We start from the raw sequence: 20895 nt of genomic DNA, 5'->3' as shown, positions 1-20895 counted from the left end.
ACTTAAGTAAAGTATTTGAGTAAATGTGCTTAGTTACTTTCCACTACTGGTCATGTGCATGTCCTAAAGGGAAAATCCACCCTAAAACACAACACTTTTTATATTGTATCATGGCAGTCATATGATTAGTCCTATGAAGTGTGAAGTGAATATGTACAAACATAAAAAAAAAATTGTCTCCCTACAGGCTGGAAATGTTTTTTCCCCTCCAAATCTCTAGTTTTAAATCTAGCTTTAGTTGCAGCCAAGGTTGAAAAGTTGACCTTACATAAAACAGAAAAAAAAATCAGAAAACACTGAATATGTGTGAGTTTATCAAACCGCTTGTGCAGTAAAAGATCTAAGTATGTTCATATAAAGATTAAATGAGGTGTATAACACATACTGTACATACATACAGTATGTTTGTTTTGATTGCATTCTGGAGGATTGTTGGAAAAATGATGTATTTTAAAATTACTTATTACTTACTAAGTTATTTATAATACTGTTATTAGAATAATGACAATATGTGGTTTTGTTGGTAGATTTATTTACTATTTATTATTGTTTGTTATTCTTCAGTGCTTGAGAATATACAATTATTTTATAATTTATTATATATTATAATTATTATTATAATTATTATAATTATAATTATCATTATTATTATTATTATTATTATTACTATATTCAAATAGTTAAATTTTGTACTCTACAAAGTCTGAAAAACAGCAGAAAATTTAAATCAATCTATATTTGTGGCGTATAACAACATTATCACAAAAACATCAGGTCCCATAAACCTTTGCGTTGCTTACGTCATCCATATGCGCCTGTAGTTCTGTTTTGCTTCCCTGAAGCACATGAGACCATCCAACGTGGCTTTTGCATTTGACAAGAAATTTCAGCAGCTATTAAATGTAGTTACATGTTTGTTACGGGAAACATTTTTATACAAACACCTTCATTAACGGAACAAACCGTTTGACAAGTAAACCAACTTGTTATTCCGCTGCAGAGACAAACTGGTGAGTAACCGAGTTAGCATTTAGCGCGTTGATAGAGAAGAAGTGACACTGGCAGAGGTTTTCTCATCTCCAGCAGGTTAAAGTTGTTTGTGTGTTTCTTCCAGTGCTCCGGGAAACATGTTTAATGAAGATGAAGACTGGAGTGACGAACCAGCCGCTCAGATCCTGAGCAATACTGTCCTTAGAAACACCCAGAAGGCGAACAGCAGCACTAATGTCAAGGTACATGAAGAGTCAGTTTAGTTACCTGCTGCTAGCAAGTTGTATTGATATCAAGGCTTACCAGTATTTCCATATAATGTGCAATGTTTATATGGATTTATTTAGTGTCCTGAGCTTGTTGTGTTTTCTTAATGATCCTTGTTCTGGGTGACCAAAAAACCCAAACATCTACATGCACATATATGTACACATGTATGAAAGATAACACATAGGAAGCTACAGCTCATTTCCTGAACAAATTCTGCAACATAACAACAAAAAAATCAAACTTTCTACTTCCCTTATAAAAAAAGACAGAATCAAAAATACTAAAAATTCAGAAATGCAGTTTGAAGCACAGGAAGCTATTAAAAATGTGATTTTCCACAGTTACACACTGTCTTAATAACATCCTCTGCCTATCTTCTGTGATCCAGTATTCACTGACCAGCCCAACATTAGGCTGCACACTTTGGTTGAAAGACTTGTATCTGAATTTATCCCCTGCTCAGGCCAAGGCTGTTGGAAAGAAGAGCCTGCTGCGCACCCTGCAGACACTGGGGTCCGTACCAGAGTGGAAGAACGACGAACATCAGCAGGACAGTGACAGTGAGGCAGAAGCGGCTCCATCACACAGTAAGAAAAAGAAGAAAAGAAGGAAAAGGCGAAAGCAAGCAGAAACGACAGGAGAGCAGCAGGAGAATGACGAATTAGGTCAGACTGTTATAGAGAAGAAACCTGTGACAAAGAAGAGGAAGAAAGACAAATTTGGTGCGTAACAAATCATTTCATTTACATTTTAGAGTTTTGATAATATTTAATGGATTCAGAAAGAGAGTAGTGTTGATGTTCACACAATTTAAATATAATATCAAAATGTTGTATTTCTTCCTAAAGGGGCCTCAAGGGTAAAAAACACATCAGTAGACGAGACAAAGGATGAAGAAATCACCAAATCTGCTACAGTGAACGTAAACACACCACAGAACACTAAGAAACTAAGCAGACAACAATGGAAAAACAAAATGAAGAACAAGAGGAAATGTAAAAATAAATACAAACAGAATGATCCTGGCCCTGAGAAGGAAGTCAGTCAAGCAGAATCTGCAGAGCAACACAAGCCAAAGGAAGAAGTCAAAATAGATTCAAGTAGCAACAATAACAGTCAGACACCAGTCAAGAAAAAGGAAAAAGATCGTAAAGCACAGAAAAGAAAAAAGACTGAGGAGGACACCGACATGACTGGTGCAGCGCTCAGAGAAGGAAAACAGCACATTGGAGGCAAAGCTGAAAAAGTTGCAGCCAAATCTTCTGCTGATGAAGTGGAGATCACAGATGATCAGCACCACTCACCCACTAAAACATGGAAACCACACCTGAGCAGAGAACAGATTCTGAAAAGAGAGAAGCTATGGAAAATGCTCCATAGCCAGGAAACAGTCCAACAGGAGGTTGCTGCGGAGACGAATGAGGAGCCAGTGGTACCAGAAGAAGAAAAGGTGAAACCGGACCGCTCTGCCTCCCTCAGGTCCCGCATGGAGCAGCGGCTGGAGTCGGCTCGTTTCCGCTACATTAATGAAGTTCTGTACAGCACGACCAGCGGGGAGGCGAAGCGCATGTTCAGACAGGACCCAGAGGCCTTTGGGATCTACCACAGAGGTTACACGGCGCAGGTGCAGAGATGGCCAACCAATCCAGTGGACGACATCATCGCATACATCCGACAAAAGTGAGATATTAGGATCAATGTCATTTTTTTGCATGTAATTCAGCATTTAGGATTTGGTTGAGTTTCTTCATTTCAGTTCATGAAACTAAGGTTTGTAGTTTGGACATGGAAGTTCAATCTTGGCCTTTGAGAACAGTGTCTTTGTCAAATTAAGTCCAGAAGTCCTTTTGGAGCTTACAGCTGTATCTCAAGGTCGTCTTCATCAGCTGAACAGGCTCAGGTGTCTTTACATGACCGTGAAGAGTAAAACTTGTGTCACTTGATAACAGGAACAACCCCTACACAACAAATTATAAATCAAAGTCTCACACATGAGGACACTTTCGTCAGCTCCATTTGCTGAAGATGACCATAGGCTGCAGTTTAAAGCCACAGAAAGTTCGTAAGTGGACCTATGAGCTTAGTTCAGCCCTCTTTTAACCCTTTAAAACCTGGAGTGACATCACTTTTCTTGTGCTGCTTTCAGACAGCTTTCGTAAGTATTTAAACCTTTGAGCCTTGAGCAAATTGGTGTGGTTTCTTTAAAAAACGTGGGAAAAAAGGCAGTGAGCAACTTTGTATATAAAAAAAAAAAAAACCCAAACAAAAAAAACCAACCCAATTCAGAAAATTTAAAAAAAAATGGGGACAAAATGAAAAAAACGCTATGGGGAAATAATATTCATAATTATTATCACTACATTTTAAATTTATGTTACAGAATTATTATAATCTTAAAGCACTTTTTCCAGGTCATTTGTTTGTTTTTAACTTTTTTTCTTTCTTTCTTTCCTTCTTTTTTTTGGTAACTAATTTCTTGCTAATTTTTTGGGTCATTTCTACTTTTGTTGCTCATTGCCTTCCTCCATGTTTTGAAAAAAATAAATCAAGCCAATATGCTCAGGTTTCAAAAGGGTTAAAAGGATGTTAGTTTGCTCACTTACATTGAGGTTTGTTGGACAAACACACACTAAATTACAAGGATTAAGTTGCAAAATTCACAGTTGATGTGATGATGTAATACATTTTCATCACGGCAAAAATAAGTAATGACTTTGAATTAATTTTACATTAATTACCTGAATTTCAGTGCTGTCTTGCTTCCTTACAGTATCTCAGGAATAGTACAAAGATGAGACATTCTCTATTATCTCTCTGCTCATCAGGGGATGGGTGAGGTAGGCAAGACATCACTGCCACTCGCTTGGAGGCGGTTGGGTGCACTTTTGGCCCGACTCCTGAGATGGTCAATCTGGAAATGCAAATTAGCACAGCGTTGTTTGACTTGGTGCACCCAGAGGTGCAATGGAAAAGTCCTATTCTTTAGTGTCTATCTTTTCTCAAGGCATTAACAGGGCACTTCCATAAGAATAAAATATCCCTGACATTTCTTCTTGGGCTTCCAAAACTCACATTATCTACATAATTTATCTGCTGTATACGGTGTATACCTTCCATTACTCTTCTGAAGACTATGTGTCAGCGGGGAATAATGCAGGAGATAATGCTACACTGTGGGTGTTTAATTAATGCTTCATTTGGCTGCTGTGAGAAGACAGCCTCGTCACCGTCAGCAGTTTGTGAGAAAATCAACAGTTTTGGTATTTTGTGGTCCTGTGAACTTAAAATCTGCTTTTGCTCTCTGTAGATTGCAAATTTAAATGTAATTTAAATGTTATCTTGTTTGATACCCCGTGGTTGTAAACACATCAATTGTGTCACCCCTTTCAGGCCTTCCTCTCTGGTGGTTGCAGACTTTGGTTGTGGTGACTGTAAAATAGCGCGCAGTGTGAAGAACAAAGTGCACAGCTTCGACTTGGCAGCCACCTGTGAGCTTGTCACAGTGTGTGACATGGCCGACGTGAGTGCATTGTTTGTCTGCATGTTAATTCACATACAGCTTGTGTGACTGTTAGAAAATAAAATTCTCTCTATGCAGGTCCCGCTTCGTGACAGCTCTGTGGACATCGCTGTGTTCTGCCTTTCACTCATGGGGACCAACCTGGCAGATTTTCTGGCAGAGGCCAATCGTGTCTTAAAGATGGGGTAAAATATGTCACATTAATTCAGTACAGGCTTGGCAGTTATATCTTTTATGTCTGTATAACTGTTTTGTTACAATCATTGTAGGGGTGTCCTTAAAATAGCAGAAGTGGCAAGCAGGTTTGAGAACGTGCGGAGCTTCATCAATGCACTGGCAAGTCTGGGATTCAAGATGTCGGCCAAGGTAAGGCTACAAATAGGATGACATCAGGTTGTGTATTGGCAAGAATCTGACGATACGGTTTACATATCATGACACGGGTTACAATTTACTATATTGCGATATATTGCGATTTTTTTTTTTAATCCATGAAAACTTTGCATTTAAACTATTAACCAAAAATTGATACAGTATCACAAAACATATCACGATATTCAAGTGCATCGATATTTTCGTACACCCCCATCAGGGATAAAGAAACATGTTCGTATTTGTCTACTTTTACATTTCTTTTTTATGAAATGGTAAGTTCACACTCCAGTTATGAGAACCCCCTACACTTTTGTTTCCAGCTGCACAATCTCAATTAAACATGCAAAAGTACACAACAACATTTGTTGTCAGTACAGGTGTCATTCTTTCTTTTCCCTTTTTAAGAATTCAGTTTGCTCAGCGAGGGAGTTCATAGCTGCCAGCTGCACCTTTTATAATTTATAGCAGGTGGCTGTGGTGCTTTGGGCAGGAAACCTCAGGTGGAAGACAACAGTCAGTACGCTGGTTCATTGTTGGCAACAAACAGACTTGGTTAAATGTATTTAAAAGTAGATGAACATCATTTAAACATCAAAATCTGCCACATAAAGGCCGGTACTCAGGTTAGCCTGTGCATAATACATCTACCCAGTGAGTGTATGCAAAGACTGATGGGTGTTTTCTTTCTTTTTAAGGACACAGAAAATACTCATTTCTACTCCTTTGAATTAGTGAAGACGGGAGACGCTCCAGAAAATATAAAGAAATTTGGACTACAGTTGAAGCCCTGTGTCTATAAGAAGAGGTGAATTGAATTGGTGTGATTTCAGACAATGACTGTGTATGGGACATTTTGAAACAGTGTGTTTGTGTATGTGCAGCTTTGGTCTCCTGTTAATCGAAGCTGAATTTGTACATTTATATCTAAATGTATTGTATTTGTATCATGTAAGTGTATTGATACACTTTAAAGCCTCTGTAATTCACAGATTTTTAATGTAACACAGGGCTCTGATCACATGCCATCAATATCCAAGTGCAGATTTCCTTCTTCCTTCCTTCCTTCCTTCCTTCCTTCCTTCTATGTTTCCTTTCTCTGGCTTACGATTTGCTGATCAGGAATATAACCCTGTGTGGTGTTTTGTTGGAATAAAAACCTACATCAGTGTTTGGATGACTCGTTATACACAGGTCATCAGTTCAGCAAATTTCATGAGAAAACGAGTTGTGTAAATGTTAAGATTGTTTTGCAAAACACTTAAAACTGCCTCATGACTGTTTGACACACAGGAGCACTGATTGTATTAAATTTTTTTGTAGTAAAGAACAGATGTGTGGCACTAAACCACACTGAAATTTTATTATGTCATATTTTTGATTTACGTCACATGCAATATGTGAATTAATAAAAACTTTATTACCATGAACCATTTTTCCCAGTCGGGAACTCATCTCTGTGATTACTCCATCACCACATGAAGGGGTAAATCCTGACTCACTGTGTTGTGTGTATGTGTGTGTAATAATTTGCCACAAGAGGGTGTAACAACACTGCAACCGAATGTGGGCAGATGAGCTGAAGATGAGTGTGTCTCCATCTCGATCATATGGTACATGAGAATTTATTTATAGAGCAACTTTGGTTGTCACAGCAGATGGCTCTCACTGATTTAGTCGACCAAAGATAACACAAGGGCAGATGGTGTGAAGATAAAGTCACAGCCACCAGTCAGTCATCTCTACTACATGTTTGTTGTAGTTCAGTCATATGGTAGCACATTAAACAAAACAGTAAATTTGTGGAAAAAGTTAATTGTGGTGACTTTATTGACAAATAGTGGAAAATACAATGTGCATAAAAACAGTACAGAATTCAAGTAAAATGAAAAAGTGCAAAAATAATGCATTTAAAAACTAATGCAAATCCATCAAAGTAAAAAAAAATCTTAAAAAGAACAGATATTTCAGAATGTAAACAGGATTATTTCACTTCTAATGCTGAACTTGTTAAAAAAAGCTGCAGTTTCAGTAAACCTTCATATCCAGTTTGCGCACAATGTAAAGCAGAAGGTTGAATCCAAAGCTGTCTCATCTTCACACTGTACTCTTGACATCAATGACGATGGAGTAACTGACCAGCTGAGCATATTCCTTACTGTCGCCATTCTCCACTGCTGGCTTCTTCACCTCAGGAGAGCCGGGCTCTTGCATCAGAGATGTCAATGCTGAGAGGGACTCCCGCTGCTGATTATATAGAGAGAATAAAACAAGTTGAGAAACCAGAAAAACAAGATATGTTTACAGGATTTATAAACACATTTCTGAAAGCAAAGTAAACTTGCATGTTAACTGAATTTAGTCTTACCTTGTGTTGTTTCCTGCAACATCCTTTGCTGTAAAACAAAAGAGATTTGTGTATAAATCATGTTTTGAATTTTTTAAAGCAGCTTGTAGGGCTGAACAGCACCACTAGATGGCACTGTGACTTAATCTGACGCTGAGTTCAGCTCAAATAGGCAAGTTGCAGGTGTGAATGTATTATGTTACAGGAATATGAATGGAGACAAGTGGTGGCCCAAGTCCTCATCATTGATCTCTGATGTCAGAAGCAGCAGCTCACTTTGTACATTATGACCTCGGTGACATCACCCCAATGATGACCTGCAGTTGTCAAAATGTGTCCCCACTACTGGAGAAGGGAGAGGGGAGGTTGACGTTGGTCCCAAAATAGCATTTCTCCCGGGGAGTCATGTTTTCTTGTGTACGCTTGTTGTACGCTGTGTGACTGACCTTCCCAAATTAGCCTGACAGGACCTTCCCACTGGAGCAAGGGATAATGGGACCGAGGCTCTGTCAAGCAATGGCACCTTGACCAAATGTTCTGACCGGAGTGCCAGGTCTATTGAAATAGCTTCTGAACCTCTGCTGTGCTGCACAGTGCAGCTTTACTCACAGCAGGGCCTGATCGGATCCTGACAAACATTCTTCAGAGAAGTTAGATTTGGCAGCAAATGTGAAAATGTGGAAACTTCTGCAGGCAGAAACCATAAACAGTTCTCAGATCGTGACAGATATCCCACATCAGTCGTAAAAGACGAGTGACTCACTGATTTTTTCCAACAGCAATAAAATTAAGAAATGGATTTGTAGATTTTTCGCACTGATGAATAGCAGTTTGGATTTCATTACACTAATAACTTCATGTGGACTTTCTGAATCTTTTACCTTCGCTTTTGCAATGTGGCATTGATGATAATGTGCCAACAAGCAGCAGTCTGCTGCAGAGAGTGCCAGAAGTAACGCTGCTAAAAGCCATAGCAGGAAACTGGAAAATAAATCTGTTTACGTTACTGACAGAGGGAACATTTTCTACCTGTCTACAAGCAGGGCTGCGGTGGCAGAGGCACCTGTCTGCTTCAGCCACATCGCTTCCTGTTTGTGAATATAATACTTTGGTTTTGGTGAGTTGGGTTAACGATCTGTGCATCCTGTTTGTCTCGTATTGTGTGCCACCGACAGCGTTGGCCTCATTTACCCGTCAACACATCACCTGCCGAGCTCCAACCTGTCACCTGTGGAGGCATTTAACTCACCAGCACACCCAGAGGGTGACGACGAGGATGAGGATCATGGCAAAGGCCGAAGACATGCAGATAATGGCCACAAGTGCTGAAACACACAGACAATAAAATTGTCAAAGCCACAAATATTAAGCAAGTCTTCTCATTTTGAAACAGAAAACCTACGTCAGCATGCTGATATGATCTGATTGTCTTCGGCAAACATGCCGGTCTGAGTGCAGATGGAAAACACAAGATAAGCAAGGTTGGTAAGTTCTCACCAAACTGTCTGTCCTTGCTCATGACCTCCACGAGAATGTTGACAGTGGCTGTGTGGTGATAGAAGGACGCCTGGCAGGTGTACAGGCCTTCATCCGCCTCTGTGAGCTCCGACTGGAAGACCATTGCATGCCCTTCCATTCGGACGTATGAGCCGACGTATGAGCCATCTCTCCTGAAACACAAGTGACTTTTAACTGAGTTTGTCTTTAAGGGGTTATTTTGTATTATTCTTATTGGTCCATCTCACAAGAGTGCCTGACTTCCTTCCTCTATCTGCTCTAACTCCATCTGCGTCTCCTATAGACATAAATGTTCAAAACTGCACAACAAACATGAAATTTAATTTGTATTAAAGGCCCACTGTGTAGAATTAAGAGGCATGCATTGGCAGATATCGTATATCATCTTCATAACTATGTGTTCAGTAGTTTTTAATAACCTGAGAATAAAAATTGTTGTATTTACCTTAAAATGAGCCTTTTATATCTACGTATGGAGCGGGTCCTCTTGCACAGGGTTTGCCATGTTGTTCTACAGTAGCCCAGAACGGACAAATCAAACACTGACTCTAGATAGGGACATTCTTGTGTTTTTGCATTTTCCTGTTCCCGTGTCTGCCACCATATTTCTCCTACATGCTTGGCACACGGGAGAAGTTTTAGTTGTGCACCCTCACTGTTAGATGCCACTAAATCCAACACCCTGGCCCCTATAGAAGGTTCAGTAATTTGCTAAATCAGCTGGGCACTGTACATTTTAGCAGAGGCTACACATGTGCCAGAAGTACATGTGCATTGGTTGGGGCTATTTTCAGCTGTGGATTAATACACATTCGGTGCTCCAGTGAGTATTTATAGCAGGGTGTGTTTGTGGAACTGATTCAAAGTAAACAGTGCCTACAATTTAATACAACGAGGGGCTGTGGTACAGAGGAATAAGTTGTGTCAGGCTTTGGCTACACTGATGATCAATTCATTTTGGTCTTTTCATGGGAATTGCTGATGACTGGAAAACATATAATATCTCTAAACTTATACTTTAAGGTCAAAGTGATGCTGGATGATACTAATGTTACGGAAACAATCCAGTTGACATCTTCAGACTGATATTCTTAACTCTCTGAATGTGTTAGCTCCTTTAAATAGAGAGAACTGTGCAGCCCACAGTGTGTACAGGTGCTTGCCCATGATTATTAGGTGGAAGATAATAAAAGACAGTCCACCTTTTACAGCTGAGGTCGTACTCTGGCACGTTGCCTTCGACACGGAGCAGTACTCTCTGGTTGCGATGATTTTCCTGGAGAGTCAGTCTGTGTGTGATGGTTTCACCACCGTAGCGGGTTTGCAGAGGAGTCGTGTGGTTTAAGACTCTCACAGAAGAGATATCTGCAGAAAAGTCAAATGAAATTTGAAGACGAACTTTGTATCTTTGGTTATCTGAGTGCATTGATGTGTTATACTACATTTCATGTAATCTTGTTTCTGTTAAACTCACGGTATTTAGGAATACGAATGGTCTTCTTCTCTGTGGCTCCATGTTCAAACTGGTACACACAGGTCAGGTCCTGTCCCTCATGAAGAGCCAGTGGAAACTGATAAGTCAGCCTAGCTTTGCGGACACGCCCTTCATACTCTGAGTTCAGGGATGTTTGGCCTTTGGCATTTTCGGGAAGGACCCAGGCGAGGTTCGTCCCGGCACCCTCCCCTCTGCAGTCACACACTGCCAGCCAAAAGGGAGAGTCCTGCTGCCTCACCACAGACACACTCAGCACAGGGGCTTCTGAAAAAGAAAACAAGGGGTGACAGGAAGGGGATGAGCAGCTGCGTGAGTCACAGAGAGAAATATCTCAAAGAAAGAAATAACGTACTGTGCACAAGAATGTGTATTGTTCTTTTTTCTGGTGCCTCCAGGCTCAGATGCTCCACCATGCAGGTCACATTCTGACCAGAATACAAAGAGGACAAGAAGTACGCAGAGCCACGGGCCGATACCAAACCATCAGCCTGGACTTTAATCTCTGACACATAACTGATGCTGTTGTCTTTGTTTCCAACATGCCAGGTTATGTTTGCTGCAGGGTCAACACTGGTCACAGAGCAGTCCACCTTTGTGTACTCGTCACCGTCTTTCCACTCAGTGCTGGAGTCGATGGTGATGTTTGGGCGAGCTGCGTGAGAACAGAAGTTAACAGGAAGCGAAAGGTTTCTTTTGAGAGAAAGATAAAAATCTGTGGCGCTCATACATCCAAATATGTCCGCTACTCAGACAAAATTATCCATTGCTTGATTTGTTGAACATACCGCAAAGAGGGAGGGTTATGCTTCTGTTCTCTGGCTCCTCAAACGCAGGGTGATTTATCACACACTCTGCAGTGAGCTCCCAAGGCGAGCAGGCAGGGAGGAGTAAAACTCCCCTGACAGAGTGGCTTCCATTATGAGAAGTGAAATTGAACCAAGAGACTCCAGACACACCCTCTGGTAGAAGCCAGGACATGTTGGCTGCAGGAACAGCATCAACTGCTGAGCACTCAATCACTCTGTGTCCATCTTCAGTCTTCGAATCAAGTCGTATTGTGGGAGGAACTGAGCAGAAAATAAAGTTTCACATCACTATTTCACAGTAAGACGATAAAAATTCAACATGTAGCCACGAAAGTCTTAAAACAAACAGATGCAAAGAGTTTCACCCACCAGGCTGTACGACATGAGGTTTCACTGTGACATTTAACTTCAGCATCGCTTCAAGATGGCGATACGAGAAGGCGCATTCGTACAGGCCGGCATGCTGATGCTCCACGGGACCCTTCACTGTGAGGTTACTGCCAACCAGCTCCACACCCTCAGGCAAGGGCCCATCATCTCTGGAGGGAAATACATGCTTCAGTTTTAAGGTTTTACCAATATTAAAGATATGACTGTTTTTTTCAATCAGGAAACATGTCTAAATCTGGTTCCTGCTGTCTATCACTTGTGGTTTAGTGCCACCAAATGTGTTACCACATCCTCCACAATGTACGTAGCTTGTTTCAGTACCCATGCACACAAGAAAAAAAGTAGCATTGATGTTACCTGCTTCTGTCAATATGTTTCCTCTTTTCATTTTTTTCTCCAAGAGAAAAAGACGCTCATAGCAAGAGAGAGACAATAACATCTTAGAAGTTGCCAGACTTTACATCACCTAATATGTCTTACTTTTTGCAGGTAGCATTGAAACGTGGCACATTCCCCGTGATCTGCAGGCTGATGACGACGTCACTCTGTCCTTCCTGCAGCTCCAAAAATTCAGTGCCTTGGAAGTCATCGCTGTTGCTTTCCAGCTTTGAGTTCAACAGCTGAACTCTGGATAAAGCTGCAGAATAGAAACCACATTTCTCTTTTCTGCAACGTCTACCTCATGAGCACCAGCAGAGCTTATCAAATGTGAAACACTGATTGTACTCACAAAAAGATGGCAGTGTTATGACTCGTGACTCTTTGTGTGCAAATTTGGGGTGGTCAAACAAACAGGTGACATTCTGCCCCTCATACTCGGTTGCCGGGAGGAGGACTGAGCTCGTTTGCATGTCTGAGTCTGGGCTGTCCTCCCTCTGCAGCTCTTTGTCGGTGTTCAAAGCCAAGGAGATGTCAGCGTCAGGTCTCCCTCCAGATGAAATGCAAGAGACCACCCACAACTCGCTTCCTCCTTCTTGTACCATCCTTGCTTTAATGGTCACATTTGGCCTCGCTAAAGAGCAGGAAGAAAGGCGAGAAGAGTTATTCTTTCACAAGGACTAATGTTTTTTCCAGCAAATTAAAAAGTCAGATATCAGGTTGAGGCTCAGGGTGTTTTTGTTGAATAGGAAGCCGGAGCCGGATGAGCTGAATGTTAGCTAAACACAAGCCGTGAGGGGCTTCTGCTTGGGTTTTGGAGAGTGCTGACTTAGGCTTATCACCTGTCCCATCTGTTGGCTGGGCTGCAGCTGAGAGCAGATGTCTGGCCCAGCTGCTGTCCAACCAAAGCTGAGAGAACTACAGGCTTTAATACAGGGAATCAGCCGAGATCAGAGTCCATTATCAAATACATAAAAGTCATGGTGTCATACAATAGCCAACCATCCCTAATGAGTAAGAGGAGTGAGCTTGGGTGTTGCGGAAGGGTACGCACATTTAAAGCGAGTTAAAGTACTTTGGCTTAAAAAATTTCATCTGTTAACACCAACAGTTAATGTGTAGATTTTATCACCGCAGTTCGGAAATTACCTAAGCTGCAGTACTTCAGTGGGTTGTGAAAGTATCACGGACAAATGAGTTGGCTGGCCTGGCTCGTGCTAATGGGATTGTTACCGTACAGCCTGCTGTATGCACACTCACTGTATCCATGCAGGTATCTGGATGCCCTGCATTGCATAAAGTGCCTAAATAACACTTAACTCAGATGAACTGCTTTAAATGCAAGGCAGCCAATAAGCCGCCTGTGCCCACTGGGGAGCATCTCAATTTGAAACTGAAAGGCGGAGAGGAAAACAAACATTTTGAGAGCATTAAAAGGTTGATGACCAAATTGAAATGGTCCTGACAATCAGCATTATGTTGCACCACACAAGAGTCTTTACTTGGTCTGTTTGTGCCAATTATGTTACTTCATGTGTGCTAGAGGCAGCGCATGTAACATGGGAACCAGAACATGCTGGGTGTGAACTTGAACATTGCTGAACCAGTTTTTGTAACTTTGTTTGTAGCTGTTTCATGTCAGCTTGGGTTGTATGTGCTTAAGTTTTGCTTTATAGTTTTATATAAATTGTGTTGCATGCATTTACAAGTGCAAAGTGTCACATTGGGATGAATTATGCTAAATAAAAAAAATTATTTGGTATATATAATAGTTGCTCATTTCAAATTTGTATAATCTAATTTTTTTTGCCACTTGGGGGCAGCAGAGACAAATTGTGAATACAACATTGACATATTGTCTCATTAGCATCCATTTGACCATCCAAATTTAAGTCTAACATTGACTCTGTTTTAGCTCCGTTTTTGGTCTCCACCAGCACCTAAAGAACATATCTGACTCTCTAGGCTAAATGCTCCACTATGTCCCTTGAGGGCTCATTTGTGCCCAACGCTAGATAGGTATACAGACAGACACACAGAGAGCTTTCTGTTTGTACTTTGCGTTCACTTTGTCTATTTTTGCATGTTTCCTGAACGCTTATGGACATGAATGAAACGGAGCAGTCTCACCAGAAATTTACGGGGGCAGTGTAAAGCATTTCAAGCGAGACACAACACAATAGAGACATTTTAAAAACTGGCAGAACTGAATGAATTGGTAATATAGTGAAAAGAATTTTCTGTCCACATGTTGCAATGTATGTAAGGACACGCCTCTGTTAAAAGGTCCATTATTATAACCTCCTTCACCATCACCTCATTTGTTGTTGTGGGTAACTTTTGATTCGGCTTGATGGATGTCAACATAAGGGACGCATGGAAGTATGTAGGCAGTGACAGTTACAAAGAATTAAACAAACGGATCAAATTTCGGTATGTAAAGGGATTATAAATGAGCCCTTAGTCGCTAACTGCGTCTGTTAGGTGTTAGTAGGTGTTCAGTTAACAGGTAGCAAACAGACTAATCAAAGTTTTTCCGCTGAAAACAGCTGCCTACTGCAGCGTAACACAACACTGGTGACAGTGAACCAGAACAGGAGGTTATGGGTCTGAAAACCAAAATAATGAGCTGGAAAGAAGCTAAAATGCTCTAGCTAAGAGTACAACACATTCTCACTCTGACCTTGTCACATATTGACGTTTTGGTCATGGACTTTCCACGTCCACATGTGATGTGCAGGGCACCCTGGGTGCTTTGGTTGTTGACATTCTCAGACGCCGTGTCAAGTTTTGCTTGTTACATGCATTGTCTTCTTTCAAGATACGCTTCCTAACCCAAACACACATGGTTGGGTTTAGACAACAAAAGCATGTGGTTAGGTTTAGGAAAAAAGAACAGGGTTTGGCTTTGGAATCTTATGGGACACAAGCACTGCTCTCTCGGGTGAAAGTCAACGTTTGTTGGACCCATCCACCACTGCTCTGGGCTGCCCCACTTGAACTTTTGCCCGCCTTAACTTTCGTCCTTGTCCTGCCTGTTAAACTATAATGGCACTCAGCCCCGTATCATGCTGATGTTAAAGGATGCTTTTTTCCGTTGGTGTCTGACGCTGCCCAAGTGTAGGATTTCAACGACTTCAGAGTGAGACCGGGCTCAAAAAAAACTGGAGAGTCAGGTCCTAGGTCTCTGTGGACTCATCACTATGACCATCTCCTTTTTTATATACACAGTCATTTTATCTGTTAATAATATAAAAATATTGATTAACTTTTTAGTTGTATATTCAACAAAAAAAAAGGTATATATATATATATATATATATATATATATACTGTCTAACCTAGTTGTTCCCAACCTAGGGGTCCTGACTCTCACTAGGGGTATATATATATATATATATATATATATATATAGTGAGCATGCTAGATTTTAAGTTTCCTCTAATTCGAGATTCTTCGATCATAGGCTATACATCATGAATATTTTATGGTGAGCAAGACCTTCCAAAGTTGGTCAAAAAAAAAAATGAAATGCAGTCACCAAACTGCAAGCTGTGCACTGTGGTGTGATATTGTTATCAGTTACTGGGTTGGTTGTTGCTGCATTATGGTGTTCCACATGCTCGACGTCAGTGAAAAGAGTGCATTCCCACATGAATGCATTACATTGTGCAATGTGATTTATGGTCTGTCACTGTTGTATATAGAGCAGAGTGGGAAGTTACAGCCAGCGTGAGATGCTGAGTCATGATGCACAATTACAGAACTCTCACTGGTGATGCAATACAGTATCTCACCTCCTGGCAACACAGAGGGACACTCACAACAACAATGACAACGCTCAGCTGTGAACGTGAGCTTACTGTAGGTTTCCACCCTCACTGTGGTGAGTTTGGGGTTTGGGAGGGTCAGGTGTTGAACCACGCAGGTCACGCTGTCTTCGTCCTGCAGATGGGTGGGGAAGCGAAGGATGCTGCTCAGAGTGGAGGTTCCGTTTGAGTGTATGGTTTCAGTCACGTTCACAGTGAAGGGGCCACCTGAGGGAGGACGGCCACCGACCAACCAGCTGATCCTAGGAACAGGCCGGCCACCAACTGCAGAGCATGACACTGACTGGTAGTGAGTACCGCTTATGGTCTCAGCATTCACCACAATCTGTATGTCAGGCTGAGCTGTGAAAGAAGTAAAAAATGTCATCTTAAATGACAGCAACCTCATCAGGCTGATTTCCTCTTATAAGAGAATAACACACAGCTTACCTACTACAGTGACGAATACGCTGTCAGAATAATATTCCTCCTCTGATTCAAACTCGCAGATGTATTCTCCCTCGGCCTCCACACTAGACACCTTCATCTGAACTGTGAGGTTGGTCAAAGAGTCTGGGTAGGAGAAGTCTTCACGGCTAAACGGCCTGCCACTTAAAAATCCTGCCAGTCGCTTGGATTTAAATTTAGAGCTACTCTGGCGTCTCCACTCAGCGCTCTGGATGTCGCTCTCGCCCAGATATATACAGCTCAGGTAGACGTCCTCTCCCAGGACTCCTGTGACGTTGTGTGTGACCTCAAGAAGTGGCTCTCCACTCGGACCTGAGACACAAAACAGCACACTTTTCAATAACAATGAGAGGTCATAAGTTCAACTGAACAGCCCTAAAAATTGCAAACACTAGCAGAGCAGAAATGTCTTACTGGGGAAAATGTGATTGTTCAGACAGACAGCAGGTTGATAGATGTACGTTATTGTGCCTGTGAGAGTGGTGTCTGCACATCCCATTGTCTTTCACTGGTTAAGAGAAACAGTGATGGATGAGGCGGACTAACTGGGTCAGTGGTTATGAGGTTCTCAGTCATTTTATCATAATTAGAAGGTGCCAATGACTAATCAATATAAACAAGAGTCCACAGCCACAGCAGTGCTTTGAGCTAAAAGCTAATATCAGCATGCTGACACATTTACAGTGGCAATGCTAACATGCTAACTATTTTATTGCATATTTGCACGCCAACATTAGCTAGTTAGCACTTAGCACTGAGTGCAGCTGAGGCTGATGGGAATGTCACTTGTTTTGCAGGTATTTGGTGATGAACCTACAGATGATACAATTTACCCAGAATTAAAATGCATCCATTTGCTTTGCCTGCTCAACCTTTACAGTGCTGGATCCCACTTTTCCCCTTCTCTAACATCAAGTAAACTGACGACCCCTGACTAAGTGACATATTTTATGGATATTTCATTTTATAGTCAATGCATGGCAATAAAAGAACAGAACAACTGAAACTGTAGGCTGCACAATAACCCAAACAGTGAATGCAATAACTGCAGGAAGTTTGTGGGAGATTTAGATTAATTGTGTGAATATTGCACCTGAGATAAGTTTTCAGCGGCACTTGCCCATTGTTCTATTTGCTCTTTGGTTGTTTTAACTCTGTACCTTTCTTATGCAGGACACTGTTAGCAGAGAGTGAAGGCTCTGTGAATACAGTTTGTGTGTGCCCTTATCCTGTGAAGGGGTATTTAAGGATATGTCTTAAATAATAATCTAGACTTTAGAAATAACTATAAGGCCTCATGACCACCATGTGAATTTCTGGCGACCCCTAGTGAGAGTCAGGACCCCTAGGTTGGGAACAACTAGGTTAGACAGTTGTGTCATAATTGAATGTTGAAATGGATGGTTTCCTGAAATGGAAACTACAGCAGCTTAAATGCAAAAGCTTAGACTGAGATGTGCAATAAGAAAGGAAACATATAAGATTCGAATGTGTATTAAATCCACAATCAACAAATGTCAGTCTCATGGAGGCACTACAAGAAAAATCAGGGGATCACCAAAATCAGCAGGATTCATCCTCTGGAGACCATGAATGTAAGTATAAAATCAGTTGATCCAATGCAATCCATCCAATAGCTGTTGAGATATTTCAGTCCGGACCAAAGTGGCGGCCGACCCAACAACAAACCAGCGGTACCATTGTTGCCGTCAGCACGGCTACCAAACATAAAGCTGCAACCTTTATGAAATGATATGAAAGTTATGAAAGTTCAAGAAGACCTCTAATAATCAAAGGGCTTAAGACAGGAATCAAACTTTGAGCACACAATGGCACTTGGCAAATGCAACCTTGTCCCCTCAGTGTATATTTAATAGAGGACTCCATTATGTTAATGGAATGAAAACAGTCCAAAAGTTACGCCCTGATCCATACTTGAACACAGACCACCGCTTCCCTCCACACAGTTGAGAAATCAGCCACGATTAGGGGAGGTTTCACAGGAGAGGACATTTAATAGAAGCTGACAGGTTTTAACACTTGCAGAGAGGACAGTGTGCAGACTCTAATGCATACAAAGTTCCCTTCATCCTGCTCCCTCCTCTGACTTTATCAAAGTGCACTCGAGGACACAGTTGCCCCATCAGCCAGCTGAAGCCAAGAACCTCTATTCGGCCCCAGCCATATGATGAGTAAAATTATGCTGCTGCACTGCTTCATGGAAAACCACAGAACATACTGCTGCAGTGTGAAGTGTTTGCATCAAACAGCGAAAAAGCTGAAACTCTGTTGGTCTCACTATACATCACAGCAAATGGAAACAATGTGGAGAGCCAAAGCCTTTTAAGAGGAGAGGACACGGAGGGAGAGAAATAAATATGCTGTATCAGTTCAATTATGCCTTGTGGGTTTATAATTCATTTGCCCTTGAAGGTTATTGCCAAAATAAATGTCAGCCAAGCATGGAAAAGGCACACCTTAAGGATACAAACTAAGTAATAACTGAGTGGAAAAAAATCAGTTATTCATGCACTGCATCATATTTCCTGAGCCCCAGGGGCTTCTTTTTCTCACCAAACAGCAACCATTCACTGGTGGTGCACAGCAACTCTTCCTTTGCAGAGTGGGGATGTGGTAAACAAATACGACTTTAAAAAACAGAGCTTTTTCACACGTTTAAACTTTCATCTCCAGCTGAGAGTACCACGATGACTGCAGAAACAAAGACTTAAAATGGTACAGTAGGATCTCTAAGTTAGTGTAGGCTGCCGAGGGTTTTCCCCTTACACAAAGAAAAACCTTAACAACCCTCGTATATTAACTTTTAAAGGCTGTAAGGAAACGAATGTGGCTTTAGGTGACAATAATGGTCGATAATAATGAACTGACTGCTGGAGTGACAATGCCAATATGCTATCAGAAATATATTGCAGAAATAGTTATTACATAGTGTGTTCAGGATGCACCCAGCATGTGGCTTTATTGCCCGTGTGCATTTATAATTGGACTAATCACTTAGGAAAACCATAGCAGCCCTGTTTAGTGTAAATGCCACAGGTTAAACGAGACCTTAAGGGCCAGTAAAATAAGCCCATAAACAGCTGACAGTCACAGACGGATTGTAACCCTGCAGACTTACCCAGAATTTCCAAGGAGTGAGCAACATTTAGGACAAAACCCAAAATCAACAGCCCTGAGCATCCCATGCTGGTGTCATTGAGTGAAACAGAGTTGGCTCAACTGACTGTATGTAAAGCATAAGGGTATTTAAAGTGTGTGTGTGTCAATATGTGTGTGTGCGTGTGCTGTGGTTTATGGTTAGAGGTACACACCCAGCTGACACTGATGTTTGTGCCTTTGTGTGTGTGTGTGTGTGTGTGTGTGTGTGTGTGCATGTTTGCTGCCGCTCATACACCCATATGTGTGCAGGCTCACACACACATACACCTGCTTCTCCCCCTTCCTTCTGAAACAATAACTGGGCTCTTTTGTGCATCAGATTTGCATGTCTCTCTCAGTTTTCACTTCAGACTCTGTTTTCTCCGAGTCACCATGCACTATGTGTCTGCTCAGTTACTCAGTCACCTCATATAGCAGGGCGCCTTGGGAAGTGGTAAAGAGCATGCATCATTCATACTGTGCCGCCCCTGCTCGGGCACTCAGAGACTGCCTGTCTGCGAGACAGCTTGCTACTGCTGCTCATGCCCTGCAGTGTGGGAAATCATTCACTTCTGGGTATTGCTTTATGGCATTATGCTCCTCTAATTCACTTTGAGGCTGTGTTTTGTTTTTGTTTTCCTCAGTAAGACCTATTTGCTGAGGACAAAACTGCAAACAGACACAAATGAGGGTAAGAAAGGTAAAGATGTTTTTCACAGGACTAAGCACTGCACAGCATTTCAGGCCGGTCTATGTGTGAGTTTTTTATTTCCTGTTAAAGTTGATCAACTTCAGTGTTGAGTCATCGATACCACAAGATGATGACAGTGAATGAAATGACCTGACAATAAAGAAAGAAAAAATGCTGCCAACACATTTTGATTTCGTGTGGTTTGTAACGGCTTTTTGAATCGTCTGGTACGAAACTGCCAGTCGTAGTGAGACATTTCATAGCCCGTGAAAGTGGGTTTTACAACAAAGAAAGTAGTTCTCTCATCCTCTTTCTCTATCTACCACACACACAAACACACACACAAACACACACTGCAGCAGAGTCAAGCTTCAGAGGGGCTTGCACTACACAAACATCCCTTAAATGCCTTTTCATCCACAGACCTCCCTTACAGTGCTAAATGTAAAGCCTCACTAGCATGATAAAAGGCCAAGGCCCTTAGATACACCTATCACTGAGTATGTTTACATGCACACTGTTATTACAGTTATTACAATATTCTGAATTTGATACGAATCATATAAACACTGAAGCCCGTATTAGTCGGATCTTAGGAGCAGTCTTTGGATATGTATACAGTGCATTCAGAATATGCATCTCAGTTGTGGTTTTTAGTTTGTGACACACAGCCTCTCTTGCC

At 41.4% G+C, this 20895-nt stretch overlaps 2 protein-coding genes across 3 annotated transcripts; one reads left to right on the top strand and one right to left on the bottom strand.

Annotated features, from left to right (window-relative positions):
- The first annotated feature begins 810 nt into the window (after positions 1–810).
- On the top strand, positions 811–6572 carry rrp8 (ribosomal RNA processing 8). The gene is made up of 8 exons (XM_049575708.1): positions 811–1010; positions 1115–1232; positions 1724–1982; positions 2109–2940; positions 4651–4780; positions 4859–4965; positions 5050–5146; positions 5851–6572. Exons 2-8 carry the CDS (start codon positions 1128–1130, stop codon positions 5962–5964), a joined length of 1644 nt encoding a protein of 547 aa, XP_049431665.1. The 5' UTR covers positions 811–1010; positions 1115–1127; the 3' UTR covers positions 5965–6572.
- A 390-nt stretch (positions 6573–6962) lies between these two features.
- Positions 6963–19591, bottom strand: si:ch211-149e23.4 (uncharacterized). 2 transcript variants are annotated; one of them, XM_049575701.1, is made up of 14 exons: positions 19503–19591; positions 16346–16675; positions 15950–16258; positions 12439–12720; positions 12189–12345; positions 11688–11857; positions 11298–11579; positions 10865–11164; positions 10492–10776; positions 10220–10382; positions 8997–9169; positions 8749–8824; positions 7521–7548; positions 6963–7399 (listed from the first exon to the last, which is right to left on the bottom strand). In XM_049575701.1, exons 1-14 carry the CDS (start codon positions 19567–19569, stop codon positions 7250–7252), a joined length of 2772 nt encoding a protein of 923 aa, XP_049431658.1. In that variant the 5' UTR covers positions 19570–19591; the 3' UTR covers positions 6963–7249. The 2 variants fall into 2 exon arrangements, with proteins under 2 accessions (XP_049431658.1, XP_049431659.1); XM_049575702.1 differs by lacking the exons at positions 6963–7399; positions 7521–7548; positions 8749–8824; positions 8997–9169 and adding an exon at positions 9177–9528.
- Positions 19592–20895: the final 1304 nt, after the last annotated feature.

This window comes from Epinephelus fuscoguttatus, linkage group LG5, assembly GCF_011397635.1.
Source record: "Epinephelus fuscoguttatus linkage group LG5, E.fuscoguttatus.final_Chr_v1".
NCBI classification, from domain to species: Eukaryota; Metazoa; Chordata; class Actinopteri; order Perciformes; family Serranidae; genus Epinephelus; species Epinephelus fuscoguttatus.
This window is presented reverse-complemented; position numbering and strand designations above follow the sequence as displayed.

Bases quoted from the DNA above. Each gene is read 5' to 3' on its own strand.
- rrp8 (XM_049575708.1), top strand. From the start codon at position 1,128: ATGTTTAATGAAGATGAAGACTGGAGTGACGAACCAGCCGCTCAGATC. The intron at 1,233-1,723 runs GTACATGAAGAG...TCCCCTGCTCAG, and splicing joins ACAGCAGCACTAATGTCAAG to GCCAAGGCTGTTGGAAAGAA. The intron at 1,983-2,108 runs GTGCGTAACAAA...TTCTTCCTAAAG, and splicing joins GAGGAAGAAAGACAAATTTG to GGGCCTCAAGGGTAAAAAAC.
- si:ch211-149e23.4 (XM_049575701.1), bottom strand. From the start codon at position 19,569: ATGGGATGCTCAGGGCTGTTGATTTTGGGTTTTGTCCTAAATGTTGCT. The intron at 12,346-12,438 runs GTGAGTACAATC...TCTATTCTGCAG, and splicing joins CATAACACTGCCATCTTTTT to CTTTATCCAGAGTTCAGCTG. The intron at 7,400-7,520 runs GTAAGACTAAAT...CTATATAATCAG, and splicing joins GTTGCAGGAAACAACACAAG to CAGCGGGAGTCCCTCTCAGC.